General features: G+C 39.6%; 1 protein-coding gene across 2 annotated transcripts; it reads left to right on the top strand.

Moving 5' to 3' along the window:
• The first annotated feature begins 224 nt into the window (after positions 1-224).
• LOC137324385 (uncharacterized) lies at positions 225-16,061 on the top strand. Of its 2 annotated transcripts, none has more exons than XR_010963599.1 (11): positions 225-775; positions 2,409-2,473; positions 4,090-4,171; positions 4,564-4,668; positions 6,386-7,164; positions 7,352-7,431; positions 8,712-8,819; positions 12,661-12,875; positions 13,605-13,673; positions 14,445-14,505; positions 15,321-15,348. XR_010963599.1 is itself a non-coding variant. In XM_067988611.1 (11 exons), the coding sequence occupies exons 1-11, from the start codon at positions 258-260 to the stop codon at positions 15,472-15,474; spliced, it is 2,271 nt and encodes a 756-aa protein (XP_067844712.1). In that variant the 5' UTR covers positions 225-257; the 3' UTR covers positions 15,475-16,061. The 2 variants fall into 2 exon arrangements, 1 of the variants encoding a protein (XP_067844712.1); XM_067988611.1 differs by having other exon boundaries at positions 14,410-14,505; positions 15,321-16,061.
• The last annotated feature ends 3,809 nt before the right edge of the window (positions 16,062-19,870 follow it).

Here is a 19,870-nt window from a genome sequence, read left to right on the forward strand (position 1 = left end):
AGAAAATGGAGCCGTGAACGGGTCACCATCGAGTTCCTGCAAAGCTCACTCGGTGTTACTTAGATTTTTTTTTAAAAAGGCCCGTGTTTCCATGGTTACCACCAGTCCCCCGCTGCTCGATGAGAAAAACGATCTTTGCGTCATGACGTAATATGAAAGGGGCGGTGACGTAATGGGCCCGCCTCGCTCGAGCCCGATGGTCAGTTAAAGTGAGGGAGGGGGGGAAGAAAATCAGTTAGTAGGAGGGGAAAAATAAAATGGCGATGGCTGAAGAAGAGTGGCCTCGGACCCACAGCGTCTCCTCAGGGCTCGAAGCCGATACCTCGGTCACCGAGTCCAGCTTCCACATCATCAGCAGCACAACGACCATTACGGCTGCTGACGCCACCAGCGCTCAACAGGAGACAGAAGTGACCAAGCGGAGAGGCCGCGGGAGACCGACGCTGTCGCCGGACACCAGGAAGAAGCGGCGGTTGGAGCACACTCGCCACACCAACAAGAGCAAAGTCTACCTGGGCCAGGCGTTTGGGCGCTGGGACCAGCTGCGCCTGATGCTCAGCTTCAGTCACGCAGAGCTGGCCAATCTCCTCATGAACGTTTACGAGAACTGCTCCTGCGGGGCGGCCAACTTGAGTTTCGACCACCCAACTTTTCTCGCCGGACGAGAAGTTCCCCCCGAGCGCCGGGACCCGCAGGCGGAGAGAGAAACCCGGCAGGCGGGACGCGGGGACTCGAACCCTGCCACTTCCACTCCGGACGACGCGCATAGCCTGCAGTAAGTAAGCAAACTGCATGTGTACCTCTCATACTTGGGACAAGTGATCTGTTATCACTCAGATCCGCATCGAGACTTTGTTTTCTCACCCGACTTAATGGAAAGTCACGGTGCCGGGACAACAATAACAACAACTTGCATTTATATAGCACCTTTTAACGTAGTAAAGCGCTTCACATGGACAGCAGTTTATACGCTGTTTATGCGTTGCCGAATCATTTGCCCTCCCCATAAATAAAGATTGACAGTCCTATAGCAACTTATGATCTGTCTGAAACGTGCATTCACACTATATATAACTCTTATAATCACCCCCTCCAAAAAAAACCATCTTAACTATCATTTAGATTAACTATCATTGCTGACTGTGGGAACTTGAGTAAATTGACGAGTTTGTCTATAAAACAACAGTATACTAGACTCAGCAATGCGGGTAAGTGTAGGGTTGGCCTTACTAAAAAGCCACGGCTACGAACGATCGGAACTGTCCCTACCTACTCCTGCTCAACCTACCCGTCCTAGATTCCCAGAAAATGCTAACAGCAGTCCCAAAGTACTTGTATGCATGCAGTCCCGAGAAGTCCGAATAACCTTGAGTTCGTTTAGAGCCTGGTGCAGGAAGAATAAGCCAACTCTGCATACCTTAAAGGAATAAACCCTGGGAAAGGAAAACAGTTTCAGAGCCTGCTCCATTTATGGTTAATGACAGGAACTAAATTTATGGTAATTGTTTTGGCAGCAATAAGAACTTGCATTTCTATAATGCCTTTTTAATGTAGAAAAACGTCCCAAGGTGTTTGAGGTGTAATTTTAAAAAAGATGCAAAGCACAAGAAGGAAATAAAAGGGTCACACCATAAGTTTGATCAAAGAGGTGGGATTTAAGGAGGGCCTTGGAGAAGGTGGTGGAGTCGTGCAGGAATTAAAGACTCGATTTTTGGAAAATGTTGGCAGGTGAATGGTGACATTAGTTACATATATGATGTCATGCTATTGTATTCAATCCTTCTGGATGTCTGGTTTGTTGTAATGTGATTAGAGGTTTTTGCTGGCAAAGATGGGAAGGGTGAGGATTTAAAGCTATTAACAGTGTGGATGCAGGAATTGAGCATAGGATTTTGATTCATTGGTTTTATAATAAATGGTACTTGCATTCATATAGTACTTTATTCTATCAACATCTCAAACCTGTGGCAAGTAATGAATTAGTTTTGAAGTGTTGTGAATTATCATCCCTACAACAATGTAAAGGTACTTCACTCCATTGTAATGGGTAGGAGAGATGATTCCCAGCTCTTTATTTTAAAAGGTGGAAAGAGGAGCCTATTAGGAATACTTCCCAATACAAATGTGTAGGGTTTCTGCTGGCATTAGAGTTTTTAGTAACATAATTTTATTTGAATAAGCAAATGTATTTTTTCAGGTAATATTTGTCTTTTCTGCGCATTGACACATAGAGCCAATTTCATGGATGTGCATTAGAGGTGGGTGCCATGTATATCAGGAAGTTGCATCGTGCTGCCCAATATAGTCATTTGTAAAACAAGCCCCGATATACATATTTGACTTTGTTTATTAGTGTTAATATTAATAACTGCTTGGTTGTTTGTTTGTTTCTTTTGGTTGGCATGCAGCCCTGAAGGAATATCAGAAACTAGGATTACTTCCCAAACCAACATGGCTGCCAGATGGACTCCATGTACGTTTTCTTTCCCTATCTAAAGATCATACTGTGATGTGTGAAATAAACTTGATGCATGTAAATGTGTGCGGAGAGGAATTATTAAAAGAAAAACCTTGCCTGTTATCAGGTCTGTTGATTGTATCCAGGTTTAAATCCTGATTTTGACTTTTGTGTATCAGCACTGAGTGTTATTAATTGCTGCTGTACTTAAACAGAATAGGGAGAAATGGTAACTGAATTGGGCATATTTGGATTTTGGAAACTAATTGAATCATTTGAATTGAGTATCATGATGCTGTTACAGCATTGCAAAACCCTGGTGTGTTACTGAGAAGGTTATATTTAAATTGTTCCATTGTGTTGCCTATGCACCTACCTGTAAAGCCTCAGCCTGGAGTTGGTTGTTATTATAGATTTAAAGTCTTGAAAGGAAAGTTAAGGGTGGAGGGAGTACTTTTCATCAAAGAATTCCCTCAATGTCTATGTAAAAATATTTATAAATATAAGTACTTCTTATTTGTTTTTTTAAAAAAAACTCAAATTTCTTACCATGCCATTTCAGGTCTCCTTTCCTCCAGGCCACTCCAGTGACGTCACTGGCAGGAAGGAGCCGCCTGCGTCCCAGAGTGGCTTCATTCATCTTAAATGGGACTGCAATTTCGGACCGGCCTGGGAGCTGATCTGGAGCCACCCAAACCCAGGAAAACGGTACCGATAAAGTATGCAGCTGTATCTTAGGTAAACCCATCACTAAGCATAGGTCAGCAAATTATGTCCTTCCTTGGCTAACCGGGAACCACAAGGAAAAGTTAGTCAACTCTGCCCCTGCTCTAACAAATTTGTGACCCTACAAGTGGAGGGTTTTGCTCAACACTGTCTGTGGAGCAGCTACTGGAACAACTAAAATGCTTTCATTTAGAATTTTTGTCTTAATTTGCCCAGAATAAGTGCTTTGGCATAGCAGTGGTTCAAGCTAAGCTACACATTTAGGTCCTCAGTATTCCATATCCAGGTTCTGCACTGCTTTGGTATATTCCTATTTATATGTGGCATTGAATGAATGAGGAACATTGTTAGATTACCTACCATATTGTCTTTCTCATTCTGGAAATCTATCTTTCCTGTCCCTCTGTTCTCTTTTGGATGCAATATCGCTTGGCACTATTGATATATGCATGATCACATTTAATTTAATATCTCTTGCAGTTCACAATGTTGCTTTGTACAGATGGGGCACATTATGCAAGTGTGGCAAAGCTCTTGAAGGGACAGTGTCTTTGGTGTTTCTCTTTTCTCCCATCTCCTTAGGATGTCTGCAATTTCCTGTTTGTATGTGGAGTTGAACTGCATTTAAAAAATGAGGAAGATCATGTCTATGGTGGGCAATTTAACATTATTGCTTAAAATAACAATAATAAACAGCAATTTGAGTTATTAACCAAGCTAGTGATTGGCCTAGATTCAACTTTGCACCAAAATGCTTATGAACACATGTATTCTTAGTAACTATTGCATAATTATAATGTAACAAGACTTGAACAACTGTTAACACATGGTGATATGACACTGAAACATAGTTCATCAGTTTATTTATAGACTGAATGATTTTGTGCATGATTTGTCTCTTTCAGTTATGTCTTCGTTGATGAGCACTCCTTCCAAACATCAGACAACCGCTGATACCACATCAGTACAGAAAACTGAAACGCGCATGTAAGTGTTTCAACATACATGAAACATCTTGCTGTGCATCCTCATTGTGGAGACATCTTTACTGGCAACAGTATGTAATAGGTAGATTCTATTCAGGGAGTCAACAAAGAAAATGTCAGACCTTTGCTGCATGGCTCTTTTATATAGTGACTTACTGTTAATTCAAATGCACAGCAATTTCAGCCTCAGGATTATCCAGCAACTCTGCACACATCTGTACTTTGACTACACTAGGCTTTGTGTAGAATTTTTGCTGGCGATCCTTTGGAAATGAACTCATTTGTTGTAAGTTCTGTATAAACTATTGAGAAAATTATGTTCTGTCTGGTAGCAGAAGACTTAAAACTTACTTTTTTTGTTACGTTAGCATTATCTATTGCTTTTTTTTGGAGGTATGAAACACTAATGGTGACAGAGGATTGTGACAGTGAAGCATCTTCATCAAGGGCGTCTTCTATGGCAGGAGGAGAGGATGATTTTGAAGATGAAACTATGAGGTATCTTCTAATTTAATGCTTTGGAAGATAGTTTATTGGCCTATGTGGTTAAACTTTCTGCAATTATAACAGCTACATTTGCAAATATTTAGGAACAGGTTCAAAATGGGTTAGTTTCTCACTTACAAATTCCTTTTTTAAAAAACCAATTGTCATTCCTTTGTTTTATGTTATTCTTTCCAATCCCTCAAATTTTTCATTCTGTTTTTTGTTCTCTTTTCCTTCAGTTATATTTTATCATTATTTTCCCCCGCAATGTCTGTCTTAAAATTAGATATTTGTAAGGTATGTAGAGTCAATCACGTGTCCTATCCCCACCCCCACCCCAGACTTCTGCTAATGCTGCTTCTGAGTCATCTAGTATGACACTTGTGTTAGGAACCTAAAACAATTTGTGTTTTAAATGTTTTTTCATCCTTCCCAATAGGAAAGTGATTGACCGTTGCTTAGCACTGCCCCCTGATGGTACAGCCAGCATCAGGAATATGTATGAGGAATTGTGGGTGCAGACTTGTGTCCTGACACTTTGGTGCAATGTCTGATAGCTTTCTTGTAGCCCATGTTTCATTTTAATACAGGAATTAACTTGGCATGTTCACAGAGCCTATATTTGTTTTGTCAATGATGCAAATTCTGTTTTTCATGCCAAGCTGACTTTAAAATGAACAGTCATTTTGGGTTGGTTTCATGCTGGAGAAAATTTGGAGTCACTACACTGTAAACTATGACCAAACTTATCTCTGCCCCATAAGAACATTAAAAAATTGGAGTAGGACGTACAGCCCCTTGAGCCTGCTCAGCCATTCAATAAGATCATGGTTGATCTTTGACCTCAACTCCACTTTCCTGCCTGATTCCCATATCCCTTAATTCCCTTAAGAGTCCAAAAATTTATCGATCTCAGCCTTGAATATACTTAATGACTGAGCATCCACAACACTGAGATAGGGAATTCCAAATATTCACGATCCTCTGAGTAAGGAAATTCCTCCTCATCTCAGTCCTAAATGTCCAACCCCTTATCCTGAGACTATATCCCCGAGTTCTAGACTCTCCAGCCAGGGGAAACATCCTTTCAGCACCTACCTTGTCAAGCCTTCTTGAAATCTTATGTCTCAATGACGTATGCATTCTTCTAAACTCCAGAGAATATAGGCCCATTCTACTCAATCTCTCCTCATAGGACAACCCTCTCGACCCAGGAATCAATCTAGTGAACCTTTGTTGCACCTCCTTTAAGGCAAGTATATCCTTCCTTAGGTAAGGAGACCAAAACTGTACACCGTACTCCAGGTGTGGTCTCACCAAAGCCCTGTACAATTGCAGCAAGATTTCTTTACTCTTGTACTCCAACCCCCTTGCAATAAAGGCCAACATACCATTTGCTTTCCTAATTGCTTGCTGTACCTACATGTCGATGTCCCCTCAACATCAGTCATTTTGATCTTCACTCTGTTGCAAATAGCACGTCCCTCTCAAGATCTTCCCTATGAAATAATCCCGGTACCTCTTTATAATTATGCTTTACATTTGCTTCTTGACATTTTGACTACTTAAAACAATGTTCTGTATCAGCACATTCTGTGGGGATTTTTGCCAGAATTGCGTATTTCTTAGTTTAATTATGTCAAACATTATGACAGCCTGATAACTTAAGCAACTCCTTTGTAATGATGTCTTGACTTTTGTTCTTCATTCAACATAATTTTCTTGGCAGCAATATCACGGCAGAGGACGATGTCTTCTGTGCAGACCTCAGTGATACTGTGACAGAAGAAAGTAATGAAGAAGAAAGCATCAAGATTGAGGATTCTGCGGTACCAGGAATAGAAGTACTTAACAGGAAAAAATGTATTGCAGATATTGACATCATAATGGATCTTCTGAAAATGATCCATGGAAACGACTGCAAGTCAAAAGGATGTACCAAAAAATTTACCTACCATTGCCGTATGATAGGAACTGCCCTTGTGGCTTACTGGATTTGTCCAAATCACCACCTAGGAGGCAGATTTTGTACAGTTCCATGTTTCAAGGGTTGCAGTTCCAGTAATCTACAGCTGGCTGCTTCAATTTTGATATCTGGTAACAATTATCGTAAGATTGCTCTCCTATTCAAATTCATGGGGTTGGGCTGCATTTCATCCAGTGAGTTTTATAAGGTCCAGCGACTGTATGCTGCTCCAGCAATAGTGCAGCACTGGAAATCCATGCAGGATAAACTATTCAAAAATTGTGAAGGTGAAAATGTTATCCTATGTGGCGATGGCAGAAATGATTCTGCAGGCCATTCTGCTCAATACTGTACGTACACATTCAGCCATCACACAAGAAAACACATTCTAAATATTGATGTTGTGGATGTGAGTGAAGTTAGTGGCAAGAGTACTAACATTGAGAAGTTAGGATTTCAGCGCTCACTCGACTGCTTAAGAACAAAATTGAATATAATTGAAGTGACTACAAACAACAACCCACAAATTGACACGTTAATGAGTGAGTACATAATATGTTTTGTAAATCCTATATAATTAATGAAAAATAGACTGTCAAATATTTATGTTAAAGAAAAATACTGCTGTTCTCAAGCCAGCATTTTGTAACAATAACTTGTAAAATACGTTCATGAATAGTGATTTTGACTTTGACTTTTGCCCATTTTGTGTTTGCATGTACCCCATAGAAAAAGGGAAGTATTCAGCCATCTTCCACTCGCATGACATCTGGCATGGTGGAAAAAACATTCAGAAAAAGATGATGAAGGTACATGTCTTGTACTTTGTTTTTAATTAATTGTCTCTGGTTTTTAATATTCTATGTCCATGTTCTAAATGCCTTTAAGTGTTTGTTCTCATTATTTATTCAGTTACAACTTTGAATGTGGAAAGCAATTCAGTTAATGAATGAGAATATCTTGACATGGAGGTGGATATCAAGCCATCTTGTTCTTTTCCTTTTCTAAAATTTAGGGGGCGGGGGGACGGAAGAGAAATTCATGCAGATGTCATGGTAAGGAATATCTGCTCCAAATTCCTTTTGCATAGGATCCTTCTAGCTGACAGAAAGATGAGATTTTCAGCCATCATCCTGGGTTAGTTTCAAGCTCAGCTTCCAGACATAAGAATAGTGTGGACAGTATTCCACGTCAATGCTCCATTAGTCCCTGTTTGTAGATTTTTTTTTACAGTGGAGCAGCAAATGTATAGACTTTTGCAGTGCTATAGAATAAAAAAAAGAAAAGAAAGACTTGCATTTATATAGCGCTTTTCACGACCTCAGGACATCCCAAAGCTCTTTACAGCCAATGAAGTATTTTTGAAGTGTAGTCACTGTGTTGTAATGTAGGAAACATGGCAGCCAATTTGTTCACAGCAAGGTCCCACAACAGCAACGTGATAATGACCAGATTTTTTTTTAATGATGTTGGTTGAGGGATAAATATTGGCCAGGACACTGGGGATGACACCCTCTTCGAAATAGTACAGTGGGATCTTTTATGTCCACCTAAGAGAGCAGGCAGGGCTTGGGTTTAATGTCTCATCCGTAAGGCAGCACCTCTATCAATGCAGCACTCCCTCAGTACTGCACTGGAGTGTCAGCCTAGATTTTGTGCTCAAGTCTCTGGAGTGGAACCGGAACCCACAACCTTCTGACTCAGAGGCAAGAGTGCTACCAACTGAGCCATGGTCAACACCGTGAGCCACCGAGAATATTAAGATACAAGTTAGCACCTGCAGTTTACCACACAGCAAGTTCCTGCTTGTGGGGGTGAGAAGATGTACTCTCCTAGTGCCTTTTACAGAAGACTGAGAGCAGGTTGTAGTCTGTGTGTCAAGTGCTGTATCAGCAACCTAATTAAGTGTGGAAAATTAGTACGGGGGAGAAACCTTGCAAAATATGTTTTTATTAATTTTCTTTCTAGTGCCCACCCAGCAAACTTGTGTTCCACATTTATAGTTGTCTAGAAAGCATTATTTTGTACTTAGTATGTGCTATCCTATTGCATTACTTTAGAATCACCTAGCGCTTGTGTTTATTTTCAGGCAGCACAGAAAAAAGGGAATGACATTCTAATGGCGTGGTCTGAACCAATACGAAATCACTTCTGGTATTGTGCAAAGAATTGCAATGGCAATGAGGTCCTGTTAGCGGTAATTTTTGTTAAACCTTTTTCATTTTAGTTATGTATCACTCAAAGTAGAAAAAGATCATTATGTTTCCTGATAGTGTTGTGCTACAAAGCATTGTACAAATCTTTTCAACTATAGGATATGGTGTGTCTGTTTCTGACTCTACCATGGAAATTGTTGAGTGTTAGCTATAACCACTTCTTATTGAAACTGTTTGGTATAGTTTCATGAGCTCAATTGTAAAAATCACTGCCCTGCTGAGCAGGCTACCTCAATGTGCAACTGTGAGGGTTTCCAATTCTAAATAATAGAGAAACACCATGAAAAGAGAAATATTTCCAGGTTATGTAATGCACTTTTCTTCAGGTAAAGAAAGATCACAAGTTCTCTCTTAAAAACACACTTTTTCTCTTTTAAAGAAGAGAAATTCATCATTATAAATTGAACTTGCAAATGTGAAAGATGAGCTGTTTGTTACACTACAAACAAGAACTGCAAAATCTCTCCATATCCATTTCTCAATATTGTTTCTCTGGCTTGGTCCCAATTGAGTTGCCTCATAACATTTTCACTTTTCTCACACTGAGAGGTGGGTGGGGTTAAAGCAGCCACTGCCCAAATTATTTTTTTTTTAGTTGGTCTAAGTATATGTATATGGAACCCAAAAGTCTTTTATAAATAGTAAAAGGCTACTGAAAGGAAGCAGGGGACCGATTAGGGACAAAAAAGATCATCTTGTGGAGGCAGAGGATATGGCTGAGGCACTAAATGAATACTTTGCATCTGTCTTCACTAGAGAAGGGGATACTGCCACTGTAGCATAAAGGAGGAGGTAGTAGCGATATTGGATAGGATTAAAAATAGATAAAGAGGAGGTACTTAAAAAATTGGCAGTACTCAAAGTAGAAAAGTCACCTGGTCCAGATGAGATGCATCCTAGGTTACTGAGGGAAGTGAGGGTGGAAATTGCAGAGGCTTGGGCCACAATCTTCCAATCTTCCTTGGATATGGGGATGGTGCCAGAGGACTGGAGGATTGCAAATGTTACACCCCTGTTTTTTTTTTAAAAAGGGGAGAGGGATAGACCTGGCAATTATAGGCCAGTCAGCTTAATGTCGGTGGGGAAACTTTGAGACAATAATCTGAGACCAAATTAATTGGTACTTGGAAAAGTATGGGCTAATAAATGAAAGTCAGCACTGATTTGTTAAAGGAAGATCATGTTTGACTAACTTGATTGAGTTCTTTGATGAAGTAACGGAGAGGGTTGATGTGTATATGGACTTCCAAATGGCATTTGATAAAGTCCACACAATAGACTTGTTAGCAAAATTGAAGCCCATAGGATTAAAGGGACAGTGGCAGCGTGGATACAAAACTGGCTAGGGGACAGAAAGCAGAGAATAGTGGTGAATGTATATTTCCCTCCAGTCTGAAAAACAACCAGTGTTGTTCCCCAGGAGTCAGTATTAGGACCACTGCTCTTTTTGATCTATATTAATGACCTGGACTTGGGTATGGGAACATAGGAACAGGAGTAGACCATTTAGCCCCATGAGTCTGTTCTGCCATTTAGTGAGATCATGGCTGATGTGTGACCTAACTCCATATACCTGCCTTAGCCCCATACTTCATATTCATGTATGGTCATTTCACCCCTCCATTGTTTTATCTATCATTATATACTCGGTATAAACACAAGTCAATGGAAGGCTCCTGGATATGATGTGCAGCATTCTTTTGCCAGAATGTGTTCGTCTCTTGCCATATCTGGCAAATTGTTAAATCTTGCTGTAACCTTTGTAGTAATTGACCCCACTCCTGTGTGTGTGTGTGTGTGTGTGTGTGTGTGTGACTTAGCATTTTGATTCTGGGTAAATGTTGACCGATGTTCACCATGATGTTAGGGATTCTCATGTGGTATATATTAGTGATTTAGACTTAAATTTAGGGGTCATAATTTAAGAAGTTTGCCGATAATACAAAAATTGGCCATGTGGTTGATAGTGAAGAGGAAAGCTGTAGACTGTTTAGGTGAGCAGAAAAGTAGCAAGTGGAATTCAATCCAGAGAAGTGTGAGGTAATGCATTTGGGGATAATAAACAAGCCAAGGGAATACACAATATATGGGAGGATACTGAGGGGTGCAGACGAACAAAGGGACCTTGAGTGCATGTCCACAGATCCCTGAAGGTGGTTAAGAAGGCATATGGGATACTTTCCTTTATTAGCCGAGGCATAGACTATAAGAGCAGGGAGGTTATGTTAGAACTGTATAAAACACTAGTTAGATCACAGCTTGACTACTGCATACAGTTCTGGTCACCACATGACAGGAAAGATGTGATTGCACTGGAGAGGGTACAGAGGAGATTTACAAGGATGTTGCCAGGACTGGAGAATTTTAGCTATGAGAAAAGATTGGACAGGCTGGGGTTGTTTTCTTTGGAACAAAGGAGGCTGAGGAGAGATTTAATTGAGGTGCATAAAATTATGAGGGGCCGAGAGAGTGGTTAGGAAGGACCTATTTCCCTTTGCAGAGGGGGTCAATAACCAGGGGGTGTAGATTTAAAGTAATTGGTAAAAGGATTAGAGGGGAGCTGAGGAGAAATGTTTTCACCCAGAGGATGGTAGGGGTCTGGAACTCGCTGGCTGAAAGGGTGGTAGAGGCGGAAACCCTAATCACATTTTAAAAAGTACTTGGATGTGCACTTGAAGTGCCATAATCTACAAGGCTACAGACCAAGTGCTGGAAAGTGGGATTAGGCTGGATTGCTCTTTTTTGGCTGGCACAGACACGATGGGCTGAATGACCTCCATCTGTGCCGTAAATTTCTATAATTCTATGGTCAAAAAAAGTAGGCCAATTGGGCTTGCTATAATTGTAATTGTTGTTGAACTCTTTTGGTAGCCTACAGGTGCTGTGATTTAATGTTTGTCTATGTGGCCATGATGAAAGTTTAGGATATCTTAAAGCACTTCCTGCAAATGAAGCCTGCTTCCCCCTATTATCCCTAAGCTGCATTCTCAAATTTTTGCACCTGCCATAATCATGTGACCTTGGGTTCCTCACAGATCCTGTTTTGCCAGGGCACACTGCACTCTTGCTTCACTCCTAGTTGTTGCAAAGGACTGGAAGTAGCAAAACACCACCCTCTGCTCCAAACTGAATAACTAGATTTGTTTGCCGAAATGGTGGTAACAGGTAGAAGCATATCGAACTGCATAATTCTTGCACAATAACTGCCCATTAAACTCCCAGAACTTCTGTGGATGTATTCTGCTTATTAAGCAGACAATGTATTAAACTCTGTGTCTCCTTCTCCCCATCTCCTTCCATTCCTCCAGTTCTCGAACACCTTGTATCGTGTTCCTCTTACTACTTCCCTCAAGTTCTCAGACCAGGGCTTAAATATCATATTTTGTGTCTTTTGATATGCCTGGAGATCAAAGCAAATTCAATGTAGGATTGTCTTACAATGGTTTCTTAACTCCCCTTCCTCTAACTGTATCTGTTTTAAAGTGAATTGCGTGGAAAACGGTGTCATCCACCGCAACAACAAAACCATGCCTCCGGAATATGGTTTTCCTGCCTCAATTAGCACATCAAACCAGTCTGAATGTCAAGAGTGCAGCACCAATGGCCCAGACTTGTGCCACCTGTTATCTGGCCGAGGACAAAATCTGCATTAGTTAATTTATACTGAGAACATAAAAATGTATATGAGAGTAATCGTGTACATTTGCTTCCATCTAAATTTATGCAGCAAAATAACCACTGGCCATCTCAGTAGCAAATACTGATTTAAGTAAATTTGGTTGTTACCATAATCATAATGTTTTCCTTTTCATCACAATGTAGGAAAGATGGGCCAGCCTTTTACATCATGTTGTAAATGAACATGAATGGATTGTACCCAACAGTGCAGGAGAGACATCTTGTAACCATGAATCAATACACGATGAAGAGCACACCAGGCCATGGATACAACAAAATAGTGCTCCATTGAAGTTCCTCCGTCAGATCATCCTGGATAGAAATTTCCTTCGAAATATTAGTCGATTTAAGTACTTTAGGTAAGTATAACCTACTTTGATTGTTACTATTGGCAGAGCTAAAGCTTGAGTTGGTATAAATACGCTAAATGCCAAAACTTATGATATTCTGGTTACAGTGTGTTATATTCCTATAGGGGCATTGTGTGGAGATGCAATTAAACGCGGCAGGATTTTTTTTGAAATGATAACTGTTCAACTGACTTGCTAATAGTTTTATATTTAAAATAATTTTGGGGTGGCCATAGTGGGGAGGGAGTGGCTGTGCACTTCTGTTCCTCAAGGTATTTAATTCACAATCTTAGCGGTGCTGTTGTGGGAAGTGCAGAGTAGAGATTTGGTACTAGCTAATATATGAATCCCTCAATCAAAAAAACAGATTATCTGGTCATTATCACATTGTTGTTTATGGGACCTTGCTGTGCGCAAATTGGCTGTCGCATTTTCTACATTAAAACAGTGACCACACTTCAAAAAGTAGTTATTAACTGTAAAGCACTTTGGGACGTCCTGAGGTCATGGAAGGTGCTATGTAAGTGCAAGTCTTTATTTCTGTCTTCTTTACCTCAAGTCTGGAGGTGGGAGGAAAGAGGAAAGTAACCACCAGGCGAGCTTTGTGACTACAATGAAGAGGAGCACAAAACCAAAAACAATTAAATTAGTTCAATTTAAAATTGAACAATTCATTGGAATAATGACTTTCTGCACAAAATAGTATTTGAATACATAAATATTTCACTGTTGTTTCAGACATAACAGTCATATGGAGTCCTTTCACAATTATTTACTGATGTATGCTTCAAAACGACATAGCTATGAGTAAGTATAACATAATACATTAATGTAATTGTATTGTAGTACTATTATTGGGAGTTCATGAATACTTAATGAATCCTCCTCCGCCACCTCTCAGTAGAAAGGAGGGATCTAAATGAATATAATTAGCAGGTAGAAACAATGTGATAAAGCTAAGGAACAGAAAATGATGCAAAAGACTAGTGGGAGTATTTTGTAAACCTGACTATGATTACTTAACAGAGGAAAGTGCACATACATAGCAGGTATGTAAGAATAAAATGTAGCATTGGGAGATTCTGATTTGGAATATTTAGATTTAGATTGAGATTGAAGTAGAAAATGGAATATGTTTATTGAATGCTTTCAAAATAGTTTCATAAAGCAGAGGGTCTTGAGCTAATAAGGGAGCAAGTGATTCTTAACTTAAGTATTTTGGTTACTGACAACTACACAATCCGGCAGTAAGAAAACATCTTGGTAATAGTGACCATACTATGATTGAATTCACTCTTGGGATTGAACAGGAAAAAAAGTCACAGAACAATGTTTTAGAGTTAAAGAAGCTAACTTTGATGGGATGAGGAAGGAACCGACTCTAAAAAAAAAACACTTATCAATCAGCAGATATAGTCCCTCTTGGATGTTTATGCATGTTGAAATAATTCTGTCTGCTAAAGTCCCAAATGTGATTTAGTCAAGGTTCACTGTACTTGAAAATTAAACCACATTTATAACTTTTCTTGTTTATTTAAAACAGTTATCAGAGTTACAAATTAAGGAATTATCTTGCAGCTATTGACTACAACCATCATTTGGACCGCTCACAAGCTAAGAATGTGGATGGCACACCAATGTAAGTATTAATGATTTTATAGTAACGGCCATCTTTGGATGGGATTCAGAAAGTTAGAAATTATTCTGTTTGGCTTGACAGCCCATTTCAGTTCTAGATGATCCTAGTTATCTCTGTTGTGTTGTAGTGTATATTTAAACCAAATATGACAACTGTTAGAAGTATTTAATTTCAGTAAATGGCAAACCGTGTATTAACTTGGCTCAATTGGTAGCATTCATCTCAATCAGAATATTGTGAGTTCAAGATTTATAATCTAAGCTGACATGCCAATATAATACCGAAGGAGTACAGCATAGTCAGAGATGCTATCCTTTGGCAGAGATATTGTAACATTGAGGTGTCATCCGCTTGTTCAGATAGATGTTATAGATCCTATGGCACTCTTCTGATACGAGTAGGAACATCTCCCAGTGTCCAAGGACATTATTCCCTCAACTAGCCCCAATTACAAAAAGCATATTAGCTGGTCATTCATTTCTGTTTTGGAACATTGTTGCTGCAGAATCACTAAGCTTATCTACCCACATAACAGTAGTCACTGCACTTAAATGTAACTGTGTTTAAAGGCTTTGAGGTGTTTTGACATAAGATGCCACATACATGTATATTAATAAGTTGTATATGTTTGTATTTTCAGTGAGGCCATTTTACAACATGAATTAGTTCATATGATCAATGTAGTAGAAGTCAGAGCCTACTAACAGTATGATTGACTGTAAAGGATCACCAAGAAAATTAGTATTTTTTAATGAATGCTAGAGTAGAATTTTTAAAAGGCAAGAAATTAACCTCTTGTTTTTCTCCCTTATCAGGTACCGTGCCAAGTACAGCAAGAGAACAAAGAGATGGCATACTGAGGCTGTCAAAGAAGATAAAAAATATGACTATGTCCCTAACCTCATGGAAAACATATTCTTTAATAAACTGCAAATAAAAGATACTTGTCACAGATCTGAAACACAGTGAAGGAACAATCCTAGAAACATTGTTCATTGGTGCTAGAGATTCCAAAACGGGAGCCTGTCCAAAGTAAAAACTTTTCAAAGCTAAATACCTACTTTTTAACCCATCAGTTGAAGACTTTGTGGGGTGCTACTTCAGCGGGGTAGCCAAGAAAATGTAAATTTAAAATAACTTTTTTTTAATTACCTTCTCTTCCACAGTGTTTTTTAATGAATGGTCCTGGCAACATTCGTGTCATTCTAGTCACACGTAGTGACCAGCATGGGAATGAATCTTGGGGACCACAGCTGGGATATATTCATAGTGACAGACCTGGCAGAAATATTGGAGCACTATTTTATTCTTAATAACAACGTTAGCAGTAGAATTACTGTAGTAGTCATTCTACAACTAGCAGCAGACATTTGCAGGATGACTCCTCTAATGTGACTGAGAATGTTTTAATTACAAAGTTGTATTTGAAGATATTAATCCAGCATTATTGGAGTTTAATTTTTATAACTTGGGTACTGTGATGTATTGATTTTTTTTCAGTAATAGTGACATCAGTGTAAAATATTTTTATTATAAATAAATAATGCCAGTACTGACTGCTTCCAGCCTAGCAAGTGAAATAATTTTTTTAATCCAAAATGGATTCCCCTTTTTGACTATATGAATTCTGTACACAGTTAAAGTGTAACTGGACAAGAAGAAAGAACTTGCATTTATATAGTGCCTTTCATGACCTCAGGACATCCCAAAGTGTTTTACAGCCAATTAAGAACTTTTTTGGAAATGTAATCACTGCTGTAATGTGGGGAAACATGGCAGTAAATTTGCATACGGCAAGGTCCCACAGTGACCACATAATTTGTTTTTTCTTAAAAGTGATGTTGGTTGAGGGATAAATATTGCCTAGGACACAGGGAAGAACTCCCCCGCTCTACTTCAAAGATTGCCATGCGATCTTTTACGTCTACTCAAGGGGGCAGATGGACCCTCGGTTTAACGTGTCATCCAAAGGACGGCACCTCTGACGGTGCAGCACTCCCTCAGTACTGCACTGAAGTGTCAGCCTAGATTATGTGCTCATGTCTCTGGAGTGAGACTTGAACCTGCAGCCTTCTGACTCGGGCGAGAGTGCTACCACTGAGCCACGGCTGACACTAGTCTACTAAACGTCCTCTGTCTTCTTGTGCTCGTTGGATAAGCCAAATCATAAATTTTGAATAGTTGCATGCCCACTGTAACTCACTTTTGAGTGCTGTATAAAATACTGGTTCCCTAACAGCTCAGTTTATCCAATCTATAGCTGAACTGTACACTCCAGGAACATCCACTCTGAATCCCATAATTATGCTGAGATAATTCTCAGTTGGATGGTTATTTGGGGCACTGCAATTGACCTCAATACACCAGCGTTCCTGTTCCTGATCACTATCCAGTGACGCCTGCTGGAAGTGCATGTGTGTAGAAGTTGGATGAGGATAGCTGTGATTGCCCCATGATCAAATACCTGGCAAAAACTCACTGTTAATGCTCGTGCATCAATAATGGCCACTTGGGCAAGGTAGTGGAGAGTCACTGCTGTCTGTGAAAACATACCTCAATAAGGATTTAATGTCTTCGGGAGAGGAGACTTGCTGTACCTTTTTTAGTTGGAGAGTTGTGTGATCTGCAGAATCAAAATGCTGTATTTGCAGCAAACTGTGTACTGAATTAGCCACTATTTTTGAAATGGTAGAATATTGAACGCCAACCAGAGTCTTCACAGGTTAAAACAACAAAAATATTTATTTGTAATCTAATGGAAATATGAAGCCATAAAAAATGGCAAATGCTATCAACTGTTTATATATGATAGTAACAGAGTAGACAAGGGTAATGCAGTACATATAATATATTTGGATTTTCGAAAGGCCTTTGATAAGGTACCACATAGTAGACTCATGACTAAGGTCAGAGCATATGGAGTTAGGGGACAAGTAACAGAATGGATAGCAAGCTGGCTACAAAACAGAATAGGAGTTAAAGGTAGTTACTCAGACTGGCAAAAGGTGGGAAGTTGTGTTACACAAGGATTGGTACTGGAACCACTGTTGCTCACCATTTACATGATTTAGACTGAGGAATCAGAAGTACAATTTCAAAATTTGCGGACAAGACCAAATTGGTTAGAGTTAGTACTAAGGAGGACTGCGACAAAATACAGGAAGACACTAATAAACTTGTAATTGGCAAATTAATTTCAATATAGGCAAGTGTGAGGTATTACATTTTGATAGGAAAAATAAGGAGGCCACATATTCCTTGGAAAATAAGAGTCTAAATGAGTAAGAGGAGCAGAGGGATCTGGAGGTACAGATACACAAATCACTAAAGGTAGCGACGTAGGTAAGCTAGGTCCAAGCACAGGTTCATTTCTAGAGAGATAAAATTGAAAAGCAGAGAAGTTATGTTAAACTTGTATAGAACCTTGATTAGACCACACTTGGAATACGGTGAACAGTTCTGGTCTCCATATTATAAAAAGGATATAGAGGCATTAAAGAAGGTGCAAAAAAGATTTACTAAGATGATACCAGAACTGAGAGGTTATACATATCAGGAAAGATTGAGCAGGCTGGGACTTTTCTCTAGAAAAGAGAAGACTTGAGGGGTGACCTGATGGAGATCTTTTAAGATTATGAAAGGGTTTAATAGGGTAGATGTAGAGAAGATGTTTCTACTTGTGGGGGGACCAGAACTAGGGGCCATAAATATAAGATAGTCACTAATAAATCCAATAGGAAATTCAGGAGAAACTTCTTTACCTAAAATGTGGAACTCGCTACCATAAGGAGTAGTTGAGGCGACTAGCATTTAAGGGAAAACTAGATAAACACATGAGGGAGAAAGCAACGGAAGGATATGCTGATAGGGTTAGATGAAGTAGGGAGGAGGCTCGTGTGGAGCACCAGCATAGATCTGTTGGGCCGAATGGTCTGTTTCTGTGCTGTACATTCTATGTAATGTAATGTGAAACATATATCTAATGGGCAAAGTTTATAAAGGGTTAATTACCTTTTTTGAGAAGTCTTTGGAAAATAGTCTCATTCAGAGTGCAGGAATAATCCATTGTTTGCACATAGGTAGCCAGCTATTCAAAACAGCAGTCACCTTCTGAACTTCACTTTAAACTGCTGCAAGTAAATGCACACATTTGCGACTACTTGGATTTTAAGCTGTTTGTTCTTCAGCTTTTTCCTCCTTGAGTTAAGTTGGATTTTTCTCAATCTTATCACCGATTTAACAGCAAAGTAGATAAGGTTCTTGAGATACAGCCACCAAAAATCTTTGTTTCTTGTAAAAACCATGTTTCTCCTAGGCCTTTTGAATTTCAGCTTGAAGTTTATTGTAAGTAGGGAACTAGAATTGTATGGTGCCTGCAGAAGACCACATCTACACGATTCCCCCATGCTTGCTGCGAGTAACACTTCTCAAACCCCATCATAGTCTTACACATACAGTACAAATGTGGAAGAGTGTCTCTTCAAAGCAAGAGCTTGACAGAGAATGCAAACAGTTGAATTCATGTGGAAGGTCTTCCTTGCAGGCTGCATTCTAAATAAAATTGGTCTGCTATCAGATCCACTCAGATTTCCAGATCACAAAGATGGTCTGGTACAAACCACAACCTCCAAACTTGGCTATATAGGCAAGCTCAAAAGCTGGAGGAGTTACTGCAAGTTGCTTGACTTCAACAGTCCACAGTGACCAGACTTAATATGAGCCATTGGCCATGGGATTCTCTTCTGTTGTCATTTTTGTCTTTTTTTTCCCTTTCCTTCATTCCTATCGCTCCTGAAGGCAGTGATACCTGGAGGGCAGGCATTAGCAGGCTGCTCAACTGTATTTGGCGTCATGCTGACCCCAATCCTATACACATCTAATGTCTGTACAAATATTTTCCACAGGAGTCTTTGCATAGCACTTGGGGTAGAAATACTTGCTCATTTTCTCTCCCTTGACCAGGAATGCTGAGCCCAATTATAGCAGCTCCATTGCACCCTGGTGGAGATGAGCCAACTCAGCACAAAGAAGTGCCATTGGAGGAGCCTCAATTTATGTAGTGCTGATCTTTGTTCTGATGCAGATGTGCCTTCAGCTGTATAGGCCCTAAGCGCTAGAATACCCTCCCTAAATATCTCCACCTCCTCCTTCAAGACTCTCTTTAAAACATACCTCTTTGACCAAGTTTTTGGTCACCTGTCCTAATGTCTCCTTTGACTTGGTGTCAATTTTTGTCTGATTATGCTCCTGTGAAGCACCTCAGGATGTTTTACTATGTTAAAGGTGCTATATAAGTGCAAGGTGTTGTATGACCCAAATGTGTGTAAAGGCTCTGCTTGTTTGACTAGATGTGTTGCTTAGATCA

This window comes from Heptranchias perlo, chromosome 8, assembly GCF_035084215.1.
Source record: "Heptranchias perlo isolate sHepPer1 chromosome 8, sHepPer1.hap1, whole genome shotgun sequence".
NCBI classification, from domain to species: domain Eukaryota; kingdom Metazoa; phylum Chordata; class Chondrichthyes; order Hexanchiformes; family Hexanchidae; genus Heptranchias; species Heptranchias perlo.